The sequence below is a fragment of the Onychostoma macrolepis genome, chromosome 18, assembly GCF_012432095.1.
Source record: "Onychostoma macrolepis isolate SWU-2019 chromosome 18, ASM1243209v1, whole genome shotgun sequence".
Taxonomy (NCBI): domain Eukaryota; kingdom Metazoa; phylum Chordata; class Actinopteri; order Cypriniformes; family Cyprinidae; genus Onychostoma; species Onychostoma macrolepis.
The window spans coordinates 33,334,801-33,359,385 of record NC_081172.1 but is presented as its reverse complement, the minus strand read 5'-3'; the positions used below and the strand labels follow the sequence as shown (position 1 = coordinate 33,359,385).

At 37.5% G+C, this 24,585-nt stretch overlaps 1 protein-coding gene across 4 annotated transcripts; it reads left to right on the top strand.

The window, feature by feature from the left end:
* The first annotated feature begins 5,779 nt into the window (after positions 1-5,779).
* Positions 5,780-24,331, top strand: ube2q1 (ubiquitin-conjugating enzyme E2Q family member 1). 4 transcript variants are annotated; one of them, XM_058751337.1, is made up of 13 exons: positions 5,780-6,270; positions 8,115-8,219; positions 11,349-11,471; positions 12,777-12,833; positions 12,918-13,070; positions 18,289-18,373; positions 18,446-18,506; positions 18,608-18,698; positions 20,045-20,103; positions 20,398-20,446; positions 20,746-20,841; positions 21,011-21,077; positions 23,106-24,331. In XM_058751337.1, exons 1-13 carry the CDS (start codon positions 6,112-6,114, stop codon positions 23,135-23,137), a joined length of 1,137 nt encoding a protein of 378 aa, XP_058607320.1. In that variant the 5' UTR covers positions 5,780-6,111; the 3' UTR covers positions 23,138-24,331. The 4 variants fall into 4 exon arrangements, with proteins under 4 accessions (XP_058607320.1, XP_058607321.1, XP_058607322.1 ...); XM_058751338.1 differs by having other exon boundaries at positions 5,782-6,270; positions 12,921-13,070; XM_058751339.1 differs by having other exon boundaries at positions 5,783-6,270; positions 12,918-13,055.
* The last annotated feature ends 254 nt before the right edge of the window (positions 24,332-24,585 follow it).

Below are 24,585 nucleotides of genomic sequence, written 5' to 3'. Positions count from 1 at the left end.
AATCAAGGGATATACCAGTGATCCCAATAGAAATCAACCTCTCCAATAAAATGCTATGTGAGATAGTGTCGAAAGCTGCAGTTAAATCAAGAAGAATGAGTATTGATAAAAGTCCCGAATCTGCAGCCATTAACAAATCATTTGTGACTTTAATAAGTGCTGTCTCCGTGCTATGATAGGGACGATAAGCAGACTGAAATGGCTCAAACAAGTTATTCTCCATTAAATGAGTATGTACCTGCTGAGCAACAATTTTTTCCAGTAATTTAGAAAGAAAAGGTAAATTAGATATGGGTCGAAAATTTTCAGGGTTATTACAATCCGCACCAGGTTTCTTAAGTATGGGACTTATGGCCGCTACTTTAAAGGATGAAGGAATAGTACCAGTAATAAGAGAAGAATGTATAATTTGAGTTATCAAGGGTAATAAAGAAGACAGACGAAACTTAACAAGATGTGTGGGAATAGGATCTAACTGACAGGTAGTAGATTTAGATTTTGAACACATTCAGCTATTTCATTCGCTGTAGGCAAATAAAAACTAGAAAAAGCAGTTAGAGCAGAAGCATCATAAAGAGAGAAGAATGAACCACATGCCCCATTATTGGGTGTTAAATTCTTATGAATAGTTTTGATTTTATCACTAAAATAGTTCATAAAAGTATCACATGTAGTATTAGAGTGCGGATGTAATGAGAAAGCATCTGGTGGTCGCAAAATATTATTCATTGTAGAGAACAGTATTTTTGTATTCCCACCACCAGAGTTGATCAAATTGGCATAATAATTTGTTTTAGCGGTAGAAAGGGCATCTTTGTAATCTCTGATGTGGTGATCATACATTTCCTTGTGCACAATTAAACCAGATCTCATATATAAACGCTCTAGTTGACGCCCCTTAGCTTTTAACAGACGTAACTCAGAAGTATACCATGGAGCCGTATGAGCAAATGAGACAATCCGAGTTCTAACAGGTGCAACGACATCTAAAACATTCTGCAACTGGTCGTTGTAATTAGAAGTCAACTCATCCAGGCTAAGTAATCCACCAGTGATCAACAAGTTATCAACTTCATTGGAAAACACAGACAAATCAATGTTCTTAATATTGCGAAATGTGATAGTACGGCTTTGAGCAATTTTTGATACAGTTAATTTGGCACTGAAACATACAAGTTTATGATCAGATATAGACAGGTCACGTGAACTACAATCAAAAGGTATTATTCCAGTACAACAAATAAGATCAAGTGTGTGACCTTTTGAATGAGTTGGAAAATCAATAAACTGTTTCAGTCCAAAGCTATCCAAACATGATAGAAAGTATTTTGTATCAGTAGCAGTAGCTTTATCAACATGGATATTAAAATCACCAACCATAATCACATTCGGAGAAACAGAACATAATAAAGTTAAAAAAGCAGAAAGTTCAGTTAAAAAATTTGTATTAAATTTAGGTGGACGATAAACAGTTGTTATGATGGTGGGTACTGGTCCATTAACTTGTAGCACCATAGATTCAAAAGTAGCGTAGGAAGGTACAGCTATAGTAGAGACCTTCCATTTCTTATTGTAAAGCATTGCTAGGCCACCTCCTCGACCCGAGACTCGGGTTGACAAGCATAAGAAAAACCTGGAGGAATGGACTGATTCAGCTCAGAGAAATCATTGTGTTGCTGCCATGTCTCAGTCAAACTTACAATCATTCAGTAGATCCCAAACCAATGGCGCTTTGTTGTTGATTGAACGAATGTTAAATAATCCAAACGTAAAAACGTTCGTTGTAGATTCCGTGATTGTTGACTTGCCTAGATGGGCTAGGACAGAGTGATCCGCGGTTCGGTCCGATTTCCTTGTCGAACGCGAAGATGATGACCAGAAGGACTTTATAGAGTTTGAGTCGTCATAATTGTAATTCCGTCTTGATCCGCGATGAATATATTTGCGACGAGGCTTAGGAATGTCAGTGAAAAAATTAAGATCCAGAGGAGATGGATAGTGATTGAAACAAAACTGTAGAAGTTCTTCGGCACTATATTGAAGTACCGACACAGCAGGCTGAAATAGTGTAAGTAAGATCATCCAGTTCAAGATGCTCCATGGAACCATCGCGTAGAGCCTCATTTTTCCGATCTTAAACAGCCGAAAATAACACAGAGAGCAACCAAACAATCCGTGTAACAGCAGAGTTTAAAAGAGTCGGACATGGATTTCTCCGGATATAGTGCTTATAGTTTAAAAACTTAAGCCAGACCGTTGCAGCATTAGAAACAATTCAATAAAAAGTTAAAAATTAAAACAATAAACACCTGGGAACAGCGGCAGCTAAGACGCGCCAGCGTTCGCCCCCATACAGAGGAGGCATTGACCAATACATATGGCATGACGAGATATTCATAATGACCAGGTGGTGTCACAAAGGCAGTCTTCCACTCATCTCCCTCACATATCCGAATGAGGTTATATGCACTTCTGAGGTCCAGCTTAGTGAAGATCCTGGCTCCGTGTAGCTGTTCTAGTGCCGATGGGACGAGGGGAAGTGGATACCTGTATTTGACGGTGATTTTGTTTAGAGGCCTTCTTGGCCACGAAGAAAAAGCTAGAAGCAGCAGGGGAAGTAGATGGACTGATGTAGCCTTGCTATAACGCCTCCTCGATGTACTCCTCCATGGCCTTCTGCTCGGGGGTGGAAAGGGAGTATATTTTACCTCTGGGCACTGGTTCATCGGGTAGGAGATCGATGGCACAGTCCCATGGTCTGTGAGGTGGTAACTTGGAGGCTCGTTTCGGGCAGAAAACAATCACTGAAGTGGGCATATTCCTTTGGAATGACGATGGAACGATTCTCAAGGGGGCTCTCTATGGACATGGAGTTGACTGGGATCGCTGGAACAGACAAGATGGGTTTTGGAAGGTCAGGAAAACATTCACTGCCCCACTTCAGGACTTCTCCAGTTGACCACGAGATGGAGGGATTGTGGGAAACGAGCCAGGGGCGCCCTAGGACGATCCCAGCGGTGGATACCTCCAGAACCAACAGACCAATGCTTTCCATGTGTAACTGGCCGACCCGTAGCTGAATTGGACCCACGCAGTGTCGGACCTGTCCTCGGCCGAGGGGACTCCCAGTTATTGACTGGATCTTATACGGGATGTCATTCAGTCTTTTCTTGAGCTGGAGTTGATGGTATAAGTCAGGGGATATGAAGTTGCCGGTTGACCCAGAGTCGAGGAGGGCATAATCCACAATGATTCTGCCCATTGGAGCGCTCGACCTGTTAGCAAGGACAGAATAAGTGAAATGTTAGCCCTCTCAGTTGGGAACTGATGCGGTTGCATCTCCAGGGCAAGCGAACACTGCAGGAGAAATCCGTTGCAATCATCCGCCGAACCAGAGTAGGGCGCCGGATTGACCATGGGACTGCCAGAATAGATCGGTCCGGGAGGAGAAGTGACTGGTGAGGAAACAGGTTCGGGTGCTGGTGTGGTGGTGACAGGAGGAGAGAGCACACGGCGAAGTGAATCCACCAGATCCTGGAATGGATCCACGTCCGTTTGATTCATGGTGGTATGGTCTGGTCTTCTGTAACATGCAGTCAGACTCAAGACACAGACAGGTTAGAATCAAACAGACGGGTTTATTGTATTGATGTAAGTGAACAGCGGAAGCAGGTGAGTAATGGCAGATATAGAATCTTTAACTTGAATGGAGATGATATTGATGGAGATATTCTCTGTTACCAGGTTTTGAGAGATCGTGGGATGACAGGAGTGTGTTTCCAGGAATCGGATGCAGGTAGGTAATGGTAGCAAATACACAGGAACACAAGGAGCAGACGAAGGAGATCAGGAAACTTGGAGCAGGAATTCAGGTAAGTAGCTTGACATACGAGTTGAGTCCTTTTCCACAATGGAGACCAGACAATTTGCTTTTTCTCATTGTGATGATGATTAAGGGAATTTGGGCTTTGGTTTACCTCCTATTTATATTTCTGTGAAACAGGAAGCCATGGCTGGATAATTTCATGTTCATAATCACCCTGGAGTGCTCAGAATTGTGAATATGAATGGAAATATACTTCAGAGATATTTTACTCATAAGAATTTCTAGGGGTGCCAATAATTGTGTCCAACGTGTATTTGAGAAAAACATTTATTTCATAATGATATTTCCCCCCATTTTAAATTCTTATTATTCAATGAAAGGTTAGATTTTTGTGAATTTTTTTAATATAAGATCAAAAGGATTAACAATGCAGATTAATTTTCACAGCCTTCTTTGATCATATTTACCAAGGGTGCCGATATTTTTGGCCATGACTGTATATATGTATATATATATATATATATATATATATAATATTAATAATATTTGTCATCTCTTTATATATATATATATATATATATATATATATATATATAATTTATTTATTTATTTTTAATATATATATTAGCGCTGTCAAACGATTAATTGCGATAAATCACATCCAAAATAAAAGTTTTTGTTTACATGTGTGTGTACTGTGCATATTTATTATGTATGTATAAATACACACACATTCATGTATATATTTCAGAAAAATGTTATATTTACATATTAACTACATTTATATATAATATAAATAATATTAATGTAAATATATACATGTAAATACATGTAAATATTTTCAAAATATATACTGTATGTGTGTGTATTTATATATACATAATAAATATACACATTACACACACATTATATAAACAAATTTTTATTTTGGATGCGATTAATTGTCATTAATCGTTTGACAGCACTAATATGTATGTATATGTATATATATTATAATCATTTCACAGAATTATCATAAACATAAATTATTAGGCTACATGATTATAGTTAATGGACATGTAACACATTTTTAAAGAATATTTTGAATATTTTCTACGGTGGCCGAAAACAACACGAGTTTGACAACACATGCACTGCAAATAGTCACAACACAACCAAATAAAGAAACGCGCTGCAAATAGGCACAGACCACATCAGAAATATTTAAGGGAACAGCTGAGACATGTTTATTAATGTTTGCTTTGAAAAGGGGAGATTTTTGTTTATGTTAACATCCTCATTATAGGATTCCTTAGCCTTATTTTTTATGTTATTATTAGCCTAATATACTGATGAAATACACATCTACTGTAACTGTGAAAGGTCAATATATATATATATATATATAAACAACAGTTAATTTTCATTTTGTTAAGGTAATTTTGTTGTGGTCTGTGCTACTTGTGTATTTCTTATTTATCTGTGTTGTGAGTATTTACAGCACATGTGTTTTCTGAAGTTGCAGTGCGTTGAGTTCTCTCGGACACCGTCATTTTGTCCCTAACGTTCCCATACATTTTCTGTTTTTTGGGGAACCAAAATAAAAAGGTTCTGGGAACGTTTTCTGTGTGCTCTTTTTGTTGTTGTTGTTTTGTTTTTTTTTGTAAACAAAACAAAAAACACTAACCTTCCCAGAACGTTCTGCAAGCCAAAATCGTCTACACAATTATTTTATATTATTGTTTTATTTTTCTTTGTTTAAATTTATTAATGTTATACCCATAATTCCTGTTTTTATGAGATATGCTATAGATACACTGCTATCAAAATAACGCCTCACCAAATGCCCTCAAATGTCATTTTTACAAATGTTCTGAATTTAATTTGAAAGCTCAGACAATAATAGGCTTATAAACCCAAAACCAACAGTAAATAAAGTTTCAGCTTCGCGTGTGATGCGATCTCGCGGACGCGGTGCATGCTGGGACAGCGGGTCCTCCAAGCGCGCCTCCATCTTTAAACCCCAGAGAAAAACAGCTTCCGCTCAGCCCTACACACACATCCTGCGCTCACATCCACATTTATGACACAATAACCTTAGATCTGCGCGTTGAATCGACATAAAGGAGCAGCAGAGACCCGAGGAGCTCATGGGAGCCGCGTTCGCTGCATTAAGTGCTTTATTTGTGCGTTGACATCCATAAAAACACAGGCGGAAAAGATCGCAAGTGCGCACCTCTTCTTCTTCTTTTGTCCATCTCTCTCTCCGTTTTCTCTTCTCTCCCTCCGGAGATGAGTAGTGGAAGATGTCGGTTTCGGGACTGAAGGCCGAGCTGAAGTTTCTGGAGTCCATTTTTGATCCGAACCACGAGCGCTTCAGGATCCTCGACTGGAAACCTGACGAGCTGAGCTGCCAGTTTAACGTTACCGGAGACCAGCTGCTCATCATTCACTGCAACATCACGGTAGGACGGAGAAAAGCAGCCACACACACCATTAGAGCCCCTCAAAACACAGGGCTGGCTGATAAACAGCCGAGCTTTGGCCGCGTTCCAATCCCTCGCTTTCGAGTCAACAGGAGCAGCGCTCACCTGATAACTAACGCTAGTCATCATAATCAGCTCTGTGCTAGCATTCGGGTAAACATCTCTGCGTTGACGTGATCGTCACGGTCTGTTTATTGAGTTATTGTCACTGATAGAGTCAGTCTGGGAGGGGGCGAGTAGGATAGAAAGTGCGCACTTTGGTGTCCATTATTGACCCAGTTCTGGCGTCTTGTTTCATGGCTTGTTTTCTTAATTTCCGGATGCCATTTTCTGTTGCGTGAGAGCGACACTGACGTCAAATTACTAGCCTAGTGTGCACACTATTGAGACCGCATACGATCCTCCTCCTGCCAGGGACCTTCATCCGAAAATGTGAAAGGCAGATGTATATTTGCCCATTTCATGCAGTGAAACTAATATTATAAATATGGGTGAAATATGATTTGGAAGATATTTCCAATATTTAATAAATATATAATTTTGTCTGTTAGATGTGGTGTTGTATGATTTTATTTTTTAAATCAGTTGCTTTATTTAATGAAATATTATAATTTTTATTTTTGTAGTTACTAGTTTAATATATATATAAACTTGGTTTTGAGTTCACATCACTTTCTGTCAAACAGCTGACTTGCTGCATGCTGTCAAATTTAACAACGAATAATATACAATAATTAAAGGAAAAGTTAACCCAGAAATTAAAATATGCTGAAAATGTGCTCACTCTCAGTTCATGCAAGATTAGGATGAGTGTTTCTTCATCAGGTTTGTAGAAATGTGTGTCTGCATCAGTGTCTCAGCAATGGATGCTCTGCAGTGAATGGGTGCCGTCAGAACGAGAGTCTGATAAAAACATCACAATAATCCATCAGTTAACATCTGGAGAAGACAAAAGCTGAGACATCCAGCATTAAGACGTTTTTAACTTCAAACCGCTGCTTTTGTCTAAAATGCGTAATACTGCTTTCTGACGGCACCCATTCACTGCAGAGCATTGGTGAGACGGTGGTGCATTTCTCCAAATCTGATTTGAGGGCGAGTACATTTTCATAAAACTGTTCCTTCCTTTAATGATGCAGGTGTTTATTTATTATTTTTTTTTTTTATGAATTATATTTACATTGTAATTGAACAGGTGCTATTGGGACAAACGAGTGCCAGCTATAAACGAGATCAGTGAATGTACATTCAAATTAAACCTCGTCTTAACTTAAATCCATATTTATTTCTATATGAATGCATACGACTAACTAACGGGCTACACATTAGACCCTTTTAAGCACTCTTATCTTATCTGCATGAAAATAAGCAACCCTTTCTGAACACATTCTTAAGCACCGAAGGCCTTTAAAGGCCGGAATCAGGCTGGAGCTTCTCCGTCGAGATCTGAATGTGTCAGTATGAGCATGCGTTACGGATACACCTCGATTCGTGGAAGTCCCTTCATTGCAGGTGTTTTTAAAGATGGGAATGTTGTAAGTATGTCACTGCCAGTCAAGCATTTGGACACACCTGTTCCTTTATTATTACTGTTGTGCAATTTACAGTAATAGGAAGCTATAAAAGAAATGGGAGAGTTATGTTGAATCTGAATTTATTTTGGTTTTGTAAATAAATCCACCATGATTACAAAACGAAGCATTAAGCAGGTGTTGAGGAAACTGGTCGTGCACGCCACCGTTTTACAGTATCGCTTTGCACTATGGGTAACGAGGGCTCATCTCACTGAATTCTTGCTCATTCCCTGTCCACTGCTGTTTCAGGAATCCTACCCGACGACGCCGCCGATATGGTTTGTGGACTCCGATGACCCGAGCCTGACTCAAGTGCTGGAGCGTCTGGAGGAGGTCAGGAGGGGCAGCACGCTGGTAACAACGCTTCTGTCATCCGTACAGCAGAACAGAGCTTTCACAGCCCTTCCATATCACCATGCATCACGATTATATCAGATGTATTTTGTGCATTTTTATTAAATTATATAAGCAGGCTACTCTTTAAAATAATTACAAATTAAACAAAATTAAGAATTTAACTAAATATAGCTTCAAAACACACAAGCGAATATAAAGTAATAAAGCGGGAGCAAGACGATTAGAAGTGATCAAAAAGCACGTTCTGGAAGTTTACAGACGATCGTAGTTCTGGGTTTTTCTGCTTTGCTCAGCATTACTGCTGCTTGATTATTACTGATGAGATCACACAGCGCGTCACACTAATGCACAGATCTGTTTCCACACATCAGATGTTGTGTCCTGCTCTGAAAACAGCTTCGGGACAAACACACGCGCGGCGCTGTGGAAGTCTGTCGGTGCACGAGTGCCGTGAATCTGAGACGTACCGCGCTCCACGCGGCAGAAACGGAAGTAAAACACTGAAATGACAGCGAATGGAAGCACATTCAAGCAATGCACACGTCTCTCGGTATATTCTGTGATGGAGCCCGGCGCAGCTCTCTCTAGCGCACGCACCTGCTGCTATAAGCTTGTTTTTTTTTTTTTTTTAAATGTGCCCAGATCTCGAATTTAAAAATAGTGTGCGTGTTTTTTGTTTTTTTTAAGACTGGCGTCAAACACACACTGAAACTCACTCTTCAACATAAACCGACTACATAAATGATCAGTTTAGCCTGAAGAAATGATTAGAGATGTTTATAGTATTGAATACTAAAATGTAGTTCTCAAAATGATAATGTAATTTAAGGAAAATCACAATATTTTAATGCGTGTTTTAATTTATACAGTTCTGTTGTTCAGTGTCTTATTTGACAAAAAATAAAAATGCAATGTTTTGTTGTAGGCGATTGTTACATTTTAATTTGATTCACAACCTTTTCAATTGTAAAGTTTTTCATTAGACACCATTTTGATGGTAAATTTGCATAAAATCGTAAAACGCAGAATTTAGGGAAAATTAAGATGCATTTCATGGGGTCCTAAATTAAAAGGCATCTACTCGTTGGAGTAGAGCAACAAGATATTCTTACATTTGTTCTCCAGGTTTAACAAACATGCATCTCTACCTCCAGTAATGCTGAATATTGTATTATAAGGTAAGAAACAGCGGAATAATATCATCCAGCACTTTTATCGCAGATCCTTCCTTGCTTTAAGTCATATTTAACTTCTCCTTTGAAGGTTGTGTGTGACGGCAAATCAAGTCATTTGTAATATCTTCCGTGTGTGTGTGATCTCAATGACCGCGGCTGGTTCAGAGCAGAGCAGGTGTTGTAATCGCGATGCTTTGGTGATTACAAGCCTAGCTACACTGTAATCGAGTAGAGCGTTACACAACAAACTAATTGGTGTAATGCGAGCGTGCACTACTGCGTGGTCTCGGACCGAGGCTCAGACCCGACAGAGCGACGAGTCTCTTTGAGCTGGGCTTTTTTTAAACTAAAGCTTTGCTTCTGTCTGCTCTATTTGTTGTCTATAATAGATTAACTGGGACACGCAGCACACTTTTAGACCGACTGCATGACTGATTAAAACAGGACGGTGGACCTCCACCAGATCATCTGCATCTAAACTGCGTGTGGATTGAAGGATTAGTTTATCAAGAGATCATTTATTTACTCTCATGGCAAACCTTCTGTGAAACACAAAACATGACGTTTAGCAGAAAGTTAATGCAGATGTTTTTAATACAAATTGTGTTAATTATATTGTTTGTTCTCTCAATCTTCGCATGTATCAGGTTTGACATCAAACATGGTATCATGAGAATTATGATTGTGGCTTCTGAAGATTAATATAGTGCACGATCAGTGTTTTTCTTTTTAGTTGGACAGTGTTCGGTTATCTTAAGCTGTCGTTGTATGGAAAAGAGCTGCATTAACGTTCTGCTTAACTTCTCCATGTGTTCATGGAATGGGTTGAAGAAATGATGACGGGATATTAATTTTGACAGCCAGATGTTTTCTGATCATGTGGAGCTCCATTTACATGCAGGCATTTTATATAGGGACAACACAAAAGCATGTAAACAATATGCATTTACACAAGAAGTGCCCTGTTGGGCATTTAAGTTTCTGTTATTTAATAAGAGATTTTATGCATGCAATATAATGGACCTATTTCACATTTGCGTGTTTGTCAGCAGCAGAAGTCGTCATAGCTGGGTTATCTTGAAGAGCAGTGAATGGGAGAGCACCACAAATATATTTTTTGCATTCCCATTTGCTAGAATAGCAAAAGAAAAAACTCCATGATGGTGTTTTCATGACTTTCCAAAAAGGAAACCAATATTGAGAGAGGCTGATAGCGGCGGTCAGAAGAGAGAACGATGTCAAATTTAGCGTCATTAGAACCACCCTCGCATTAGCCTTAACTAGTTTTTTTTTTTAAATGTTTTATTTGATGCAAATGTGATATAATACAAAGTATAGTGTTATAAATGTACATGCAGTAAAAAAAAATATTTTTCAGGATTCACAGATGAAAGAACTTTTTTTTTTTTTAATCTTTTGTATCATTCTGAATGTCTTTACTAGCACTTTTGATCAATTTAATGCGTCCTTGATGGATAAAAGTATATAAATTCTTTAAGAACTTTTGCACAGCAGTGTATTTTTAAGTTGAGATGTCAGGGAACCCGTCAAAGCCACTGATCTGGCTGCTCTCTTTATTTTCTGTCAGATATTCATTACACGCGAGTGAAATTTTCATCAGCTCTTGTTGTAGTGTTCTGTCCAAGACTCGCCTCACCTGCACCGATGACTTAAAGAGGATCATGTGCACATTACCCATCGAGTCCTCTTATTCTAACCTGACTGATGCAAACAAATCTTGATATGTATGTTATTAACTGTTCGTAACACTGGTTGGGGCCTGTTCTTAGCAAGATAGTCAGATCAGAAATGAACTTTTCCACTAAGGGTCAATATTTGACCCACATTTTCAACTTCAGGGATGTTTCTGCCACGTTGGGTGTAGTTTTTGCCCCAAGCTAGCCTTTCTGCCCCTGCTCTGTGTAATGGTCTTGTGTGTTTGTGGTTTCAGCTCTTGCAGCAGCTGAAGAGGCTGATCTGTGATCTGTGCCGCCTCTATAATCTTCCCCAGCACCCGGATGTGGAGATGCTGGACCAGCCTCTTCCTGCAGGACCTGTCAACCAGGACAGAAAGGTCAGCCGCTGAGCTCGAGTCACGCTTGCTTGCTTAAGTGCTCATTTAGGCAAAATCCTCAGGCCAAACCAGGCACGAGGGCTGGGTGAAGTGGCAAAAAATGTAAATGTCGATTTAGTTTTTTCTCCAGAATGTTTGACCAATTCTTGAAGGTTTTTTTTTTTTTTTTTTTTTAACTAGTCAACTTGAAAATGTAACTACAACATGATTCAAGTAACTTTTTCTTTAGTAACCCTCTAGTTAAAGAAAATTCAGTATTTTTAGGTATAAAATCCTTCACTCACGCTTTTGGATCGTTCTCTTTACTGTTATCACTGGCATATTGTCAAAGTGTCTCATTCTAACGTTTGGTAATATTTCTATTCAAAATCGCGATTCCTCGATTTCTAAAATATAAAATCATGGCAAAACATTAAATTCAAATTAATCGATAAAATTGGGAAAATCGCCCAGCCCTACCAGGCACACTATCAAATGTGGGTTAGCTTTTAGTCCAGGCTCATTAAACCATTACCAACCACACTAGGACTCGCATGACTCCTCAGTTTTACTCACCGGCTGGTCAGCGTGCCGGTGTTTAGCTGATGTTAGTCACTCACCGTGTCACTCAGAACACAGATAAATCAGACGAGAAACCGTTTAGTTTTAGTTTATCGCACTCCAAAACCAATTCTTTAAGTTCAACTGTATTCAGAACAAAACCGGAATGAAAAATGTAAATATGATGCAAACATAAATTATAGTGGCATTCATTATAAACAACAGTTATTATAAACGCCACGCCTAAATGATTTTATTTAAAGGAAAACTGAGACTAGCAGTGTGTGAAATGCACTAAACTAATTAACTGAATCTTTCTCATTCTGCACTAATCCAAACGTGTGCACTCTGTGCGTGCTTAATGCATTATATAAGTCTCTTCCAGGACATTTCAGATTACAAAAAATACTTGCATTGCAGAATATATGATGGGTTAAAGTTTGACCATTAAAACCTCTAACTAGTTGCTGCGGCTACTAAAACACACACAAATAATATGTTCCTTGCAGCCGACATGAAACTGGTGCTTGCAGTGCATTCTGTGAAGTGACACATTTCTAAATGTTTAGCATGAATTAATGTCGTGCAGGATCAGGATGTCAGGTTTCGATATGTGCATCCTTCATGTTGCCACAACAGTACATAAAGTTATTATATTTTGAAGTAGGGTTATGAAAATGTCATACAACATTGTTCTATATTAGCAGTGCATAGGGTCAGCTTGTGTTCTCTGCTGTGCTTTAACACGAATGTTTTCTCCCGTAGCTTGGGACGACAGATGAGGTCACATCAGAGGAGGAAGAGGAAGAAGAGATGGGAGAGGTTTATGTCTGTCATTAATTGTCTTCTGTGAGGTCGTGAGCGTGTCGCTGTCTCTTTATATATGTGTGCGTCTGTGTGTGTCAGCAGGACATTGATCTGGAACACTACGAGATGAAAGAGGAGCCGGTGGATGGGAAGAAGTCTGAGGATGATGGCATCGAGAAGGAGAACCTGGCCATCCTGGAGAAGATCCGCAAGAACCAGCGGCAGGACCACTTGAATGTAAGTGCTCACTCGGTAAGGTGACTTTCCTTGTGTTTGGGGGCTGATGGGGGTCAAATACATGTGATGATTATGCAGAAGTTTGGTTTGATGTCGGAGTGAATTGTTCATTTTGAAATGAAATGTTCATGACGTGTTCAGGCATGCAAACTTCTTGCCTTCTGGTGGATTTTACTGTTTTCGATCTGAAATGTGTGTATATACTGTGCCCTCCACTAATATTAGCACCCTTGATTTAAATATGAACAAAGGCGGCTGTGAAAATAAATCTGCATTGTTTATCCTTTTTATCTTTCATTCAAAGAATTCACAAAATTGTAACCTATCATTGAAGTAAAACAATTGAAAGTGGGGAGAAAATCTCATTGTGAAATAAATGCTTTCTCTAGTTCATGTTGGCCATTTTCTGTAGGGTTCAGGTCAGAGGACAGGGACAGGTAAAAGATTCATTTTGTGCTCAGCGACCCATTTTAGTGTTGATTTTGATGTTTGTTTTGGGTTACTGTCCTGGTGGAAGATCCAAACACGGCCCGTTATAAGATTTCTAACAGAAGCAGTCGGGTTTAGATTTATCATCTGTTGGTATTTGATAGAATCCATGATGCCATGCATCTGAACAAGACGTCCAGGACCTCCAGCAGAAAAACAGGCCACAACATTAAAGATCCAGCAGTATATTTAACCGTGGACATGGGGTACTTTTTATCCCTGTTTGTACTAAACTCATCTGGTGGGTTTGCTGCCAAAAGCTCATTTTTTTAGTTTCATCTGACCATAGAAGCCAGTGCCATTTGAAGCTCCAGTCGTGTCTGATAACTGAATATGCTGGAGTGTGTTTTTGGATGAGCGAGGGGAATTTTCTTTGAAACCCTCCCGAACAACATGTGGTGATGTAGCTGCTGTTTGATATATATTTTAAGGTTTTCTGACCCCGAGACTCAGCTATGTTCTGCAATTCTTCAGCTGTGGTGCTTGGAGAGTCTTTAGCCGCTCAAACTCTTCTCACCGTGCATTAGGACGATATAGACACACGTCCTCTTCCAGGCAGATTTGTAACATCTTTAGTTGATTGGAACACCTTAATTATTACCCTGATGGTGGAAATGGGGTTTTAACACTTCAGCTCTTTTCTTACAGCCACTTTCTGTTTTGTGAAGCTCAACAATCAGAACTATTTTCTTTGGTTTTACTCCTTGTGATGGATGATTAGGGGAATTTGGTCTTTGTGTTCCTCATATTTATAAACCTGTGAAACAGGAAGTCATGGCTGGATAATTTCATGCTCCTAGTCACCCTGGAGTGCTAAAAAATGTAAATATGAATGGGAATATACTTCAGAGATATTTTACTCATAAGAATTTCTAGGGGTGCCAATAATTGTGTCCGACATTCATTGGAGAAAAACCATAGACTATAAAAAAAAAAAAAAAAATGGACGTAGTGTCCGTGATGTCACCCGTAGGTTTCTAAAGAGCATTTTTGAAGCTCAAAGTGGGCGGAGACGGCCGTCGCCATCTTGGCAGCGCGTCACTCCCGGATAATCGAAAATGGGCAAAAAGGCGGGATGTGGGTGGAGCTGGTTGCTGAAACCATGCCCACCAAGCGCGACAGTGGTGACAGCAGCGGCAATCCACCTGTCACTCAAGTGGCCACGCCCTTAATTATGCAGAACTTTAAGGCTTGACATAATTGGTTATATAAAGTTGGGCATTTTAACATGAGGAGTCTATGGGACTGACTCCCTTTTGGAGCAGCCTCTAGCGGCCAGTCGATGAACTGCAGTTTTAGTCACTTCCGTGTTGGTTTCAAGAGAGGGAGCGGGAGGTTGCCGCTTGAGCAAAACATTTTATTTCATCATGAGATTTTCTCCCCACTTTCAGTTGTTTTACTTCAATGATAGGTTAGAATTTTATGATTTTTTTTTTTTTAAATTAAAGATCAAAAGGATAAACAATGCAGATTTATTTTCACAGCCTCTTTGCTCATATTTATCAAGGGTGCTAATATTAGTGGAGGGCACTGTATATATATATATATGTGTGTGTGTGTGTCTTTTTCCAAAAAAATTGTATGTATACAAGTTGTATTATATCCAAGGTACACATTTCTAGTAATTGCAGTTAATTGTTATATTGCATTTTTAGAAAGTTTTGGAATATTTGTCCTCTCCCCAAATTTGTCACTACCGAAACACAGTAATAATAATTTAATTAGAAGTGTTATATTGACCTATTAAGATTTTGCTTGCGTCTACATTGTAAATATTTTTTTGCTATTTCAATTTTCAGAGGTAAATCAATAATTTCATTTCAACTGTAATTTGAGATTTGTTGTATTTTGAATCCAATTTGAAAGGCACAGGAAACTTATTTGTAAAAGTTAAGGATTCATGATCAACTGTTTGCCTTTCACAAAGAAAAATTGGATTCAAAATACAGCAAATCTCATAAATTACACTTGATCCAAAAACTATCAATAACATCTTCGTTGATAATTCAGTATACTTTATTTTTGACAAAACATCCCATGTTTCGGTAGTGACTGCACATTTTCGGTAGTGATCACATCACAGAATTTTAATTTGCATACTAAAACACTTGAATACTTAAATGCTTTTTAAAAGTGTTTTTTGTTTGTGGGGCAGCAGTTTGCATAAATTCTGTAGAATGGGGTGTAATGGTACACAAACATGACGGTTCACTACGTACCTCGGTTTTAAAGTCATGGTTCGGTGTGGTTTTGGTACAGCAGTGGGAAAAAACTAAACACAAAATTGCTTCTTTTTTTTTTTCAATTTAATTAAACAGTGGTTTACTGAACGCATTGCTCTTTCTTTAAATGCATTCAGTTATAACTCAAATTGTAGACTTTTATCCTAGGGATACAAATCTACCTTAGCTTATGCTCTAACTATAGGGAACTCTTTAACATTACTATAAGGTTACTATTTATTTTTAAATATAATAATTAACACTCAACTTAAAAAAAAAAAAAATTTGTATGCAATCATGTAAATTTGAATTAACTACTAAATTAATACCTTTCAATTTGTTGTTGAAATATATTCATTTAGACCTTGGCTTTCATGACTTGCTTCATAACAGATGTATTTTAAAACATACATTAAATAGGTTAAGACATCACTAACAGGTAAAGAAAAACATGAGTATATAGTCTAATATTTCGTTAAATGCTCTTCTCTAGACTAAATTTCTCTAGCGCACTAACGAGTTGTGGACACTGATGACTTGCCTGAGGTAAATGATAAATGCTACGTGACATTTGTTTACAAGCTGTTTTATTGACGTCTTTCCGCTGTTGAAACATAGATTGAGTGATTACATGATGTTCATTCATGTTTGTTTCGTGTTATAACTAGTAGTAAAGAGGAAGCGATGATCGCTCTGAACTGAGGCGTTTAGTCAAGTCACCATTATTTATATAGCACTTTTTACAATACAGATTGTCAAAGCAGCCTTACAGTATGTGTGTATATATATATATATATATATGGTAACACTTTACAATAAGGTTCATTAGTTAACTACATTAGTGAATGTACTGCACTTATACAGCATTTATTAATCTTTGTTAATGTTCATTTCAACATTTAATAATACATTATTAAAATATTGTTAACATTAGGTAATGCACTGTGAACTAACATGAACTAACAATGAACATCTGTATTTTTATTAACTAACGTTAGCGAAGATTAGTAAATACAGTAACAAATGTATTTCTCATGGTTAGTTCATGTTAGTTAATACATTAACTAATGAACTTTATTGTAAAGTGTTACCATATATATATATGGTATAATAAGGACATTAATGACCTGTACTGAAAGTGTTCGGTACGAATAGGTGTACTGTTACACCCCTAAATATATATGTAAATGGCACACATTTGTTTATGCTGCCTGATAATGCTACAATCCAGAAGAATTATCAATTATTTGCTTCTGTAAGACGTTGTTAACTGTAATCATGACTGCAAAGTTTTCAAACATTAAACCACTTTTGTCGAGCGTCCTGTTACTGCCTTTAACCTTCATGTTGTGTTCAGTCATTTTGACCAGGAGATGATTCTTTTTCCTGAAAATGCTAGTTAATGTTATCGCTTTGGGCTAAAACCTACTAACTGTGCTCAGACATGCTATAACAACTACACAGAAAAATGTGGATCATTTGTGTACCTTTTTAGAGTTCTTTCCCCCACCTTATGTGTTTGTTGTTCACATCTGTGACGACGTTTAACACTTTTCTGTGCTGAAAATCCTCTGCCTAATTTGGCATTTCCAGTCAAAAATGACCGGCCTACAAAAAAATTGCTTGTAAATCTCTGATTATGCCATATTATCACCAAATATTGGATTTGATCTTTTTTATCAATTGCTTTCTTTCAATTAGCACAGGTTATGTCTTTCTTTTTAGAGCTGATTGATCGTAGGCCTCATGCACCTGAGTTTTTGAGTGAGCATTGCTAAATTCATTCACAAATAATGTTTTTTCGCTCATAACTGAAGTGCATAAGCTCAGATCAAAGTTGATAAGATTAAATCCAATATTTGGTGATTATATGGCATAATGAGAGATTTATGAGCTGTTTTTAAAAGGACAGTCATTTTTGATGGGGAACACACAATTATGCAGAGGATTTTCAAGTTTTGAAACAATGTTGCAGACGTGAATAAGGAACATATAATTATAAATCTGAAATGTAAAAAACAAGTGAAATGTTTCTTGAACATCACAGTATTTCTCAAGGAGACTGTTTTGAAAAGGTTTGTAACCAAGTCAGTCCAGAATCCATGTGAGATGTTTTATTAAAATGCATGTTAAACATTCTGGGTTTTTAATTATTTTCACTATTTTGTATTTTAATCTTGATTTCACCATATAAGCTAGCATGCATTAAAGGACGTTTGCCTATCAAAAGATTGAAGATATAATTCAATAATGACTATCATAATCAATAGTGCTACACATTTCCCTTAATGTAATTTGACAGAATTTCAGGATTAAGTTTTTATTAATAAAAAACATTTGATTGAGGTCATAAGAAGCTTATGTTACAAGTGTCTCTCCTGACTTTCAGTGAGGCCTTTTTTTTCCTCATTAGCTGAAATGACTCGGTCATTGACCTGAGCTGGGGTTGTGTGGATTGATTTGAGTTCATTTGTACGTTGTCTGTGTTCTGACTGATGGGTGTGTTCTGTCGGGTCCTGTAGGGCGCCGTGTCTGGATCTGTTCAAGCGTCAGATCGCCTCATGAAGGAGCTCAGGGAGATCTACCGATCTCAGAGTTATAAAAACGGTAAGGTAGCTGTGACTGTGACTGACAGAATGACCGGTGCGACTCTCTGATCGGGTGTGTTCTCTTCTCCAGGCATCTACTCCGTGGAGCTGGTCAACGACAGCCTGTACGAGTGGCACGTCAAACTGAGAACGTAAGAACACGGTTCCTCTGGGTTTTCACCTTATTGCTGAAGTTTTAGGGTTGGTAAAGTTAGCAGAAAGCTGAAGGTGTTTGTGCTGCTCTTGTGCTCAGCGTGGATCCGGACAGTCCTTTACACAGTGACCTTCAAGTGCTGAAAGAAAAGGAAGGGATGGACTACATCCTCCTCAACTTCTCATACAAAGTGAGTGAGACCAGACCAGGGAAAATCACACAATTATGTCTGCAATTATTATATATATATTTTCTTTTCATATATGGTGCGTGCAAAATTATTATACAAGTCGATATTCTGATCATATTTCTTTCCAAGCGCATTTTACCAATTCCAAACTACGTCAATCTTAATAACTACTATTCATTTTGTATTTCATAATTTAAAAGTGATATATAATTGTCCATGAAGGCTGGACGTGAAAAACTCCTTATATTCAGGTGTGCAGAATTATTAGGCAGGTTTTCTTTTACAGATCAAATTAGCCAAAAAAGAGATTTAACTATTATTCAATCCCCATGAGAAATATTCAAAACTAATGCAATACAGAATTAGACTCGGTCAGAAAAAAACAGGTGGTGAAGAAAAGACACGTTAACTGCAAAATGATTAAGAATTAAGGTGTTTTTTTCTGACTGCTGACGCAGTGAGCGTTTCACTGGCCAATGGTCGTTTCTTAACTTTGCAAATTCTGTATTGCATTAGTTTTGAATATTTCTCATGAGGATTGAATAATTTTTGACTTTTCAGTCGGAGTTAAATCTCTTTTTTGGTTCATTTTATCTGTAAAAGAAAACCTGCTTAATTATGCACACCTGAATGACCTGAATAAGATATTTCACATAAAAGATGTTTACATATTTTTTTGTTGTTGTTTAGTGATAGTTGTTCATGAGTCCCTTGTTTGTCCTGAACTGCCTGCTGGTCTTCAGAAAAATCCTTCAGCTCCCACAAATTCTTTGGTTTTCAGCATTTTTGTGTATTTGAACCCTTTCCAACAATGACCGTATGATTTTGAGATCCATCTTTTCACACCGAGGACAACTAAGAGACTCCTATGCAACTATTACAGAAGGTTCAAACGCTCACTGATGCTCCAGAAGGAACCATGCATTAAGAGCCGGGGCGTGAACACTTTTGAACAGAATGGAGATGTGTGCATGTTTCTTATTTTGCCTGAATATCATATTTTCTCATTTAGTTCTGCCCTTCAGAGGCTACAGAAGATACTTGCATGTTTCCCAGAAGACAAAATAAATTAAATTTACCCTGATCTTCAAATTTAAAAAGTTTTCAAAAAGTGTTCATTTTATTTATTCTTAATACCTTTTTTATTTTATTATTTTGGGTTTTATTTTTATTTAGTTTTTTAAGGTTTAGTTCATGGTAACATGGCAACATAACCATAGAAGCTGGCATGGCATTAGAAAGGAATAAGAAGGGGAAAAAACAAGTACTTCTCTGCACAATGTAAATGTAGATTTATTTATTTTTTTCTCCCCCATAATAAAGAATCTGTTCTTGTCTGTCTGCAGGATAATTTTCCCTTTGACCCTCCGTTTGCACGTGTGGTTTCTCCTGTCCTGTCTGGAGGGTAAGACACTTGAGGCTTTTCTTTTTGTTGTTTGCTTTTGGTTTTAGTCCTTATGTTAGTGGGATTGTATTCACACTAATGCATTACCTCCTCATATATATATATATATATATATATATTTATATTTATTCATGCATTGTATATCTGTTACACATCCAGTGTACTAGCCAAACTCATTGGGTGTATCATTAAGAATGGTTGGACTGGAGTTTGTTTAATTCAAGTCTGAGATGTTGTATGCTGATTACACAGATGTAAAGGAAACCCGGTTAACCGGTTGTTGTGTTATTTTAGGTATGTTCTTGGCGGAGGAGCTCTGTGTATGGAGCTACTCACTAAACAGGTGTGTTTGCGTCTGTGGCACGTCTGCAACTTCCTTCTGTACTAAAGACGCATTTAATGATCCTCAACCCAAATAAAACGGTCATATCAATCATATTGTTTATATATGCATTTGTCCCTAATATCCACTTTTATAATGTTATGCAAGATTTTAAGACGTTAAATATTCAGTGTTTTCATATTGCATCAAACTCCTGTATTTAAGCGGATGTCCAGCTGCTAGTTACTGCGGTGTGTACTGTTGAAGCTCATGTGCTGGAGTGTGTGTTTGTTGACGGATGCTCGTGTGTTTTCTCTCAGGGCTGGAGCAGTGCCTATTCCATAGAGTCTGTCATCATGCAGATAAACGCCACTTTAGTCAAAGGAAAAGCAAGAGTGCAGTTCGGAGCCAATAAGGTAACGCTCTGCCTGTGTTTGTCTGATGATGTCTGGTGGAGTTGCTTTTGTTTTTCGGATGCAAGTAGCTGATAACTTCGCACAGTAGAGACTAGAATGAACGTTTTTCTGTAAATACTGTGTTATGACACACTTGTCTTAATTGTTTTGGTTTGTCTGCTGTTTTCAGAATCAGTACAATCTTGCCAGAGCGCAGCAGTCGTATAAATCACTGGTGCAGATCCATGAAAAGAATGGTAAGATCTTCACAGTTGACAAATGAAATTAATATTCATATCTGGAGATGGAAAACACATCATGTTTAGAGATTTCCATTTTAAAATCATCAAAACTGTTCTTGTATCATTGTTGTAACTAAAGGTTTACCAAAGAGTCGTTTGTGAGATTTAAAGACCATGAAATTATTTGAGGAGTGTAGTTTTATTTCCTATTGACCTTTCTGCTGAAACAAGTATTTATTTATGAAAAGCCTTTAGTTCATGATACATTTTAAATAAGGTGACTCGCCAATTTTTGTGGTCTATTTCTTAACCCCTCATAATGCATTTGGGTCTGTTCTGACCGAGAAAAGATGCATAAAAATGTGTAGGTTTTATTAATGCTTTAAGTGCCTCAAAATGCAGAATACAGTTTATTTTTATTTTTTAAGACATATAACCATAAAAAAAATATATATATATATATAATTTTTTTTTGACCCGGGTATGTATGTAAAATACTTTTAGTAAAATTAATTTTTTGTATTATTCATTTATTATTATTATTATTTGTTTTTCAATTATATTAGTGTCAAAAACTTATTCTGTAAAATATATTTTGTTGATAAACATGAATGTCACCTACTGATGAGTCATTGCGGCATCAAAAATCACTTTTTTTACTGAAAGTGAAAGTTTATGCAAGTAAAATGAATTTATTTTATTTGGAAATAAACATGTAGGTTTCATACATTTGGACATCAAGTGTACATTAAATAGTAGCTTTAGAAATAAATATTTTATTTGATTCAACATTAAATTTATTACACACAAACGTTTAGGCTACCACGACCCGACATAAACTATGGAACATAGAAGATAATTTCAGAAACTCATTTGATTCGTTCAAACGGCTGATTCATTCAGTAATGAAGTAAACGGCTCTCTCTATGAATGGCTCTTTGAATCATTGATTCATACGATTCGTTCAAGATGCGAATTCATTCAGAAACTAAACACCGCTGTGTTGCTTCGAGACACACAACAATGCTTTGGCTTTATAGATAATGTTTGTGTTGGCAAAACTGAGCAAAAACAGACTATATTGTTATATTTTAAACACAGTATTAACTTATTTACTAAACTGTTCTATAAAATCACATTTGCATATGCTATTCGAAAACAAATCGACAGTCGTCTGCTGATATAAATATAAGACAAACCCATAAAGGGGCTGTTTTTTCCCCCAATATCTTGAATTTTAGGGCATAAGTGCATTTATGGAGTTGTTTCCCTGCATCATATTTGTCAGCAGTCAACTGTCTGAAATGCTAGATGATGTACAGGTCTGGGGGCGGGGCCAGTGCGCTAACTGCGTTAAAATATTTGAATCACGTTATTTTTCATAAAATATTTTTGTCTTGTGGACTACATGAAAAAATATTTTATGTAAAATATCTTACTCAGGACAGTACTAAAAAAAAAAAATAACATGCATTTTGTATGATCTCTTATTTTATTAAAATTATTCACATTTTCACAGATTCTGCAAGGGGTTCACAAACTTCCGCATGCCTGTGTCTGTGTGTATATATATATATATATATATATATATATATTAGTATCAGTTTTTTGTGCTTTATGCATAATATGAAATTAAGAAAATTCTAAATGCTGTAACATGGAAATAACATTCAAATATTAGTATTTTTGTCATTCATTAATAACAAGTTGCTGATCAAATACAATATGGTTTTAGATGGAAAAATATAAAGTTGTAGAATAACATTTTATTACATAACAGGTCCAAACAGACCCAGAATACAAAAATAGAGAGAACAGATTGTGAATGCGTTATGAGGGGTAAGAAGTGAAGTGCTGTGTGTTTTGTCAGCGGGCAGCTTGTGATCTGAAGCTTCTTCAGGAACGTGTGTTTTATTTGGGGATCTGAGCTCGTGCCGTCTGTGACTCTGCTTTGACGTGGATTGGTTTTGTCAGTCTCTTTGTGGATGAAGTTTCCAGAGCGAGTGTTTGCTGTATAAATGTGTGTGTGTGTGGTTTTCACAGGCTGGTACACACCGCCCAAAGAGGACGGCTAGAGCCCAACATCCAAACATGGACAGAGTATCTTCAGATGGACATCTTTCTGTCACTGCTTTTCTCCTCTCATCCCTCGTTTTAACCGGAGCCGCTCCTTCTGACACTTTTCTTTCCCTGCGAGTTAAAAAGGCTCAAAGTTTGACCCTCTGAAGTTCCTTCATCTCAGACGATGCCATGATTCCAGCAGAGCGATGCCAAGATCTGCGAAAGAGCCCACGCACAGCCTGATTTTCTGCAACGTTCCTCCATTTGTTTTGGTTGCGTACTGAAAAAAAAAAACAAAGTTTTTCCCATGGCCAGACTTCACTGTTGTAAATGAACTCCACGATCAAGTACAGATGCGTTTGGATGAATGAAAGAGCAGCAGGAGCTTCCTTCTGTCTTCTGGTTCTTCACGCCTGCGGGTTTGATGTGCTCATGCCATTGCAAAGCATTTCTATCAGTCTTGTAAACAGCTTCTTCCTCTCAGTGTGGCCAACAGAACTGTCTGGATTTGTAGAATTGTATTTACCGTGTTCATTGAAGCCCCTGCAGTCTCTGGGTGAAGCTGAGTGAGCAATAATGCCTTAAAAAGGAGGTAAAAGGAAGCGAATGAGCTGAAGTTAGTGTTCCTCGCAGTTGTCTCCAGTATTTCTGTTCAAACTGACATCTTTAGAGGTGGATCTGATGGCTGTGAACACAAGAAAACAGCCCTTCTTTTGTGTTAATATCCTTCAGAAGCAGTTTGATCGCTCGACTCTGTTCTTGTTCCGCTTCTTTTTCTCCATTGTATCAGTTTTACTCTAAAAAGCACTGGGATTGATCAGCTGTTTTCTTCCGAATCATACGGGCCGATGTGAACCGCTTCACTGTTTAATTTAGCTGAATTACAGAAATAAATGACACCACTCTGACATCAAGCCATAGTTTGAATCCATAGATGTTCTTCCGGCTCTGAGTGTCTGGAATGAGAAGTGAATGGTAACTGATTCCAGATCTGTTTCTCTTCGTTCGTTCGTTCGTTCGTTCGTTCGTTCGTTCGTTCAGACGGTGGAGTGTTTGATGGAGAGGGTGGGAGGCTTCAATGTGTTACGCACTGTCAGCATGCTTCAGTTTTATTGCATTTTTTTCCCCATTGTAAGTGTAATTTTGACCATGTACAGTACAATTTGTAAACTTGCATCAAGTTTATGAATAAAGAATTTTAAGAAATACATGCGTGTCATAAGTGTTTAATCACAAGTGAGAACAAGTTTTACACAATGGAAAATTCGACTGCATTGCTTTGCTTTAATTTTTTTAATTCATTTTTAGTCATCATTGTGAGCAATGGGAACATTTTTGTTGTGCAGAAAGACAATAGAATGTTGAAAAAATTAGGTAAGATTTTATATTCAGGCATTTGTGTGGAAAGGTAAATGCTAAACCTAAAATAAATGCATATTCCTAATGCTTAGATTGATTTGAT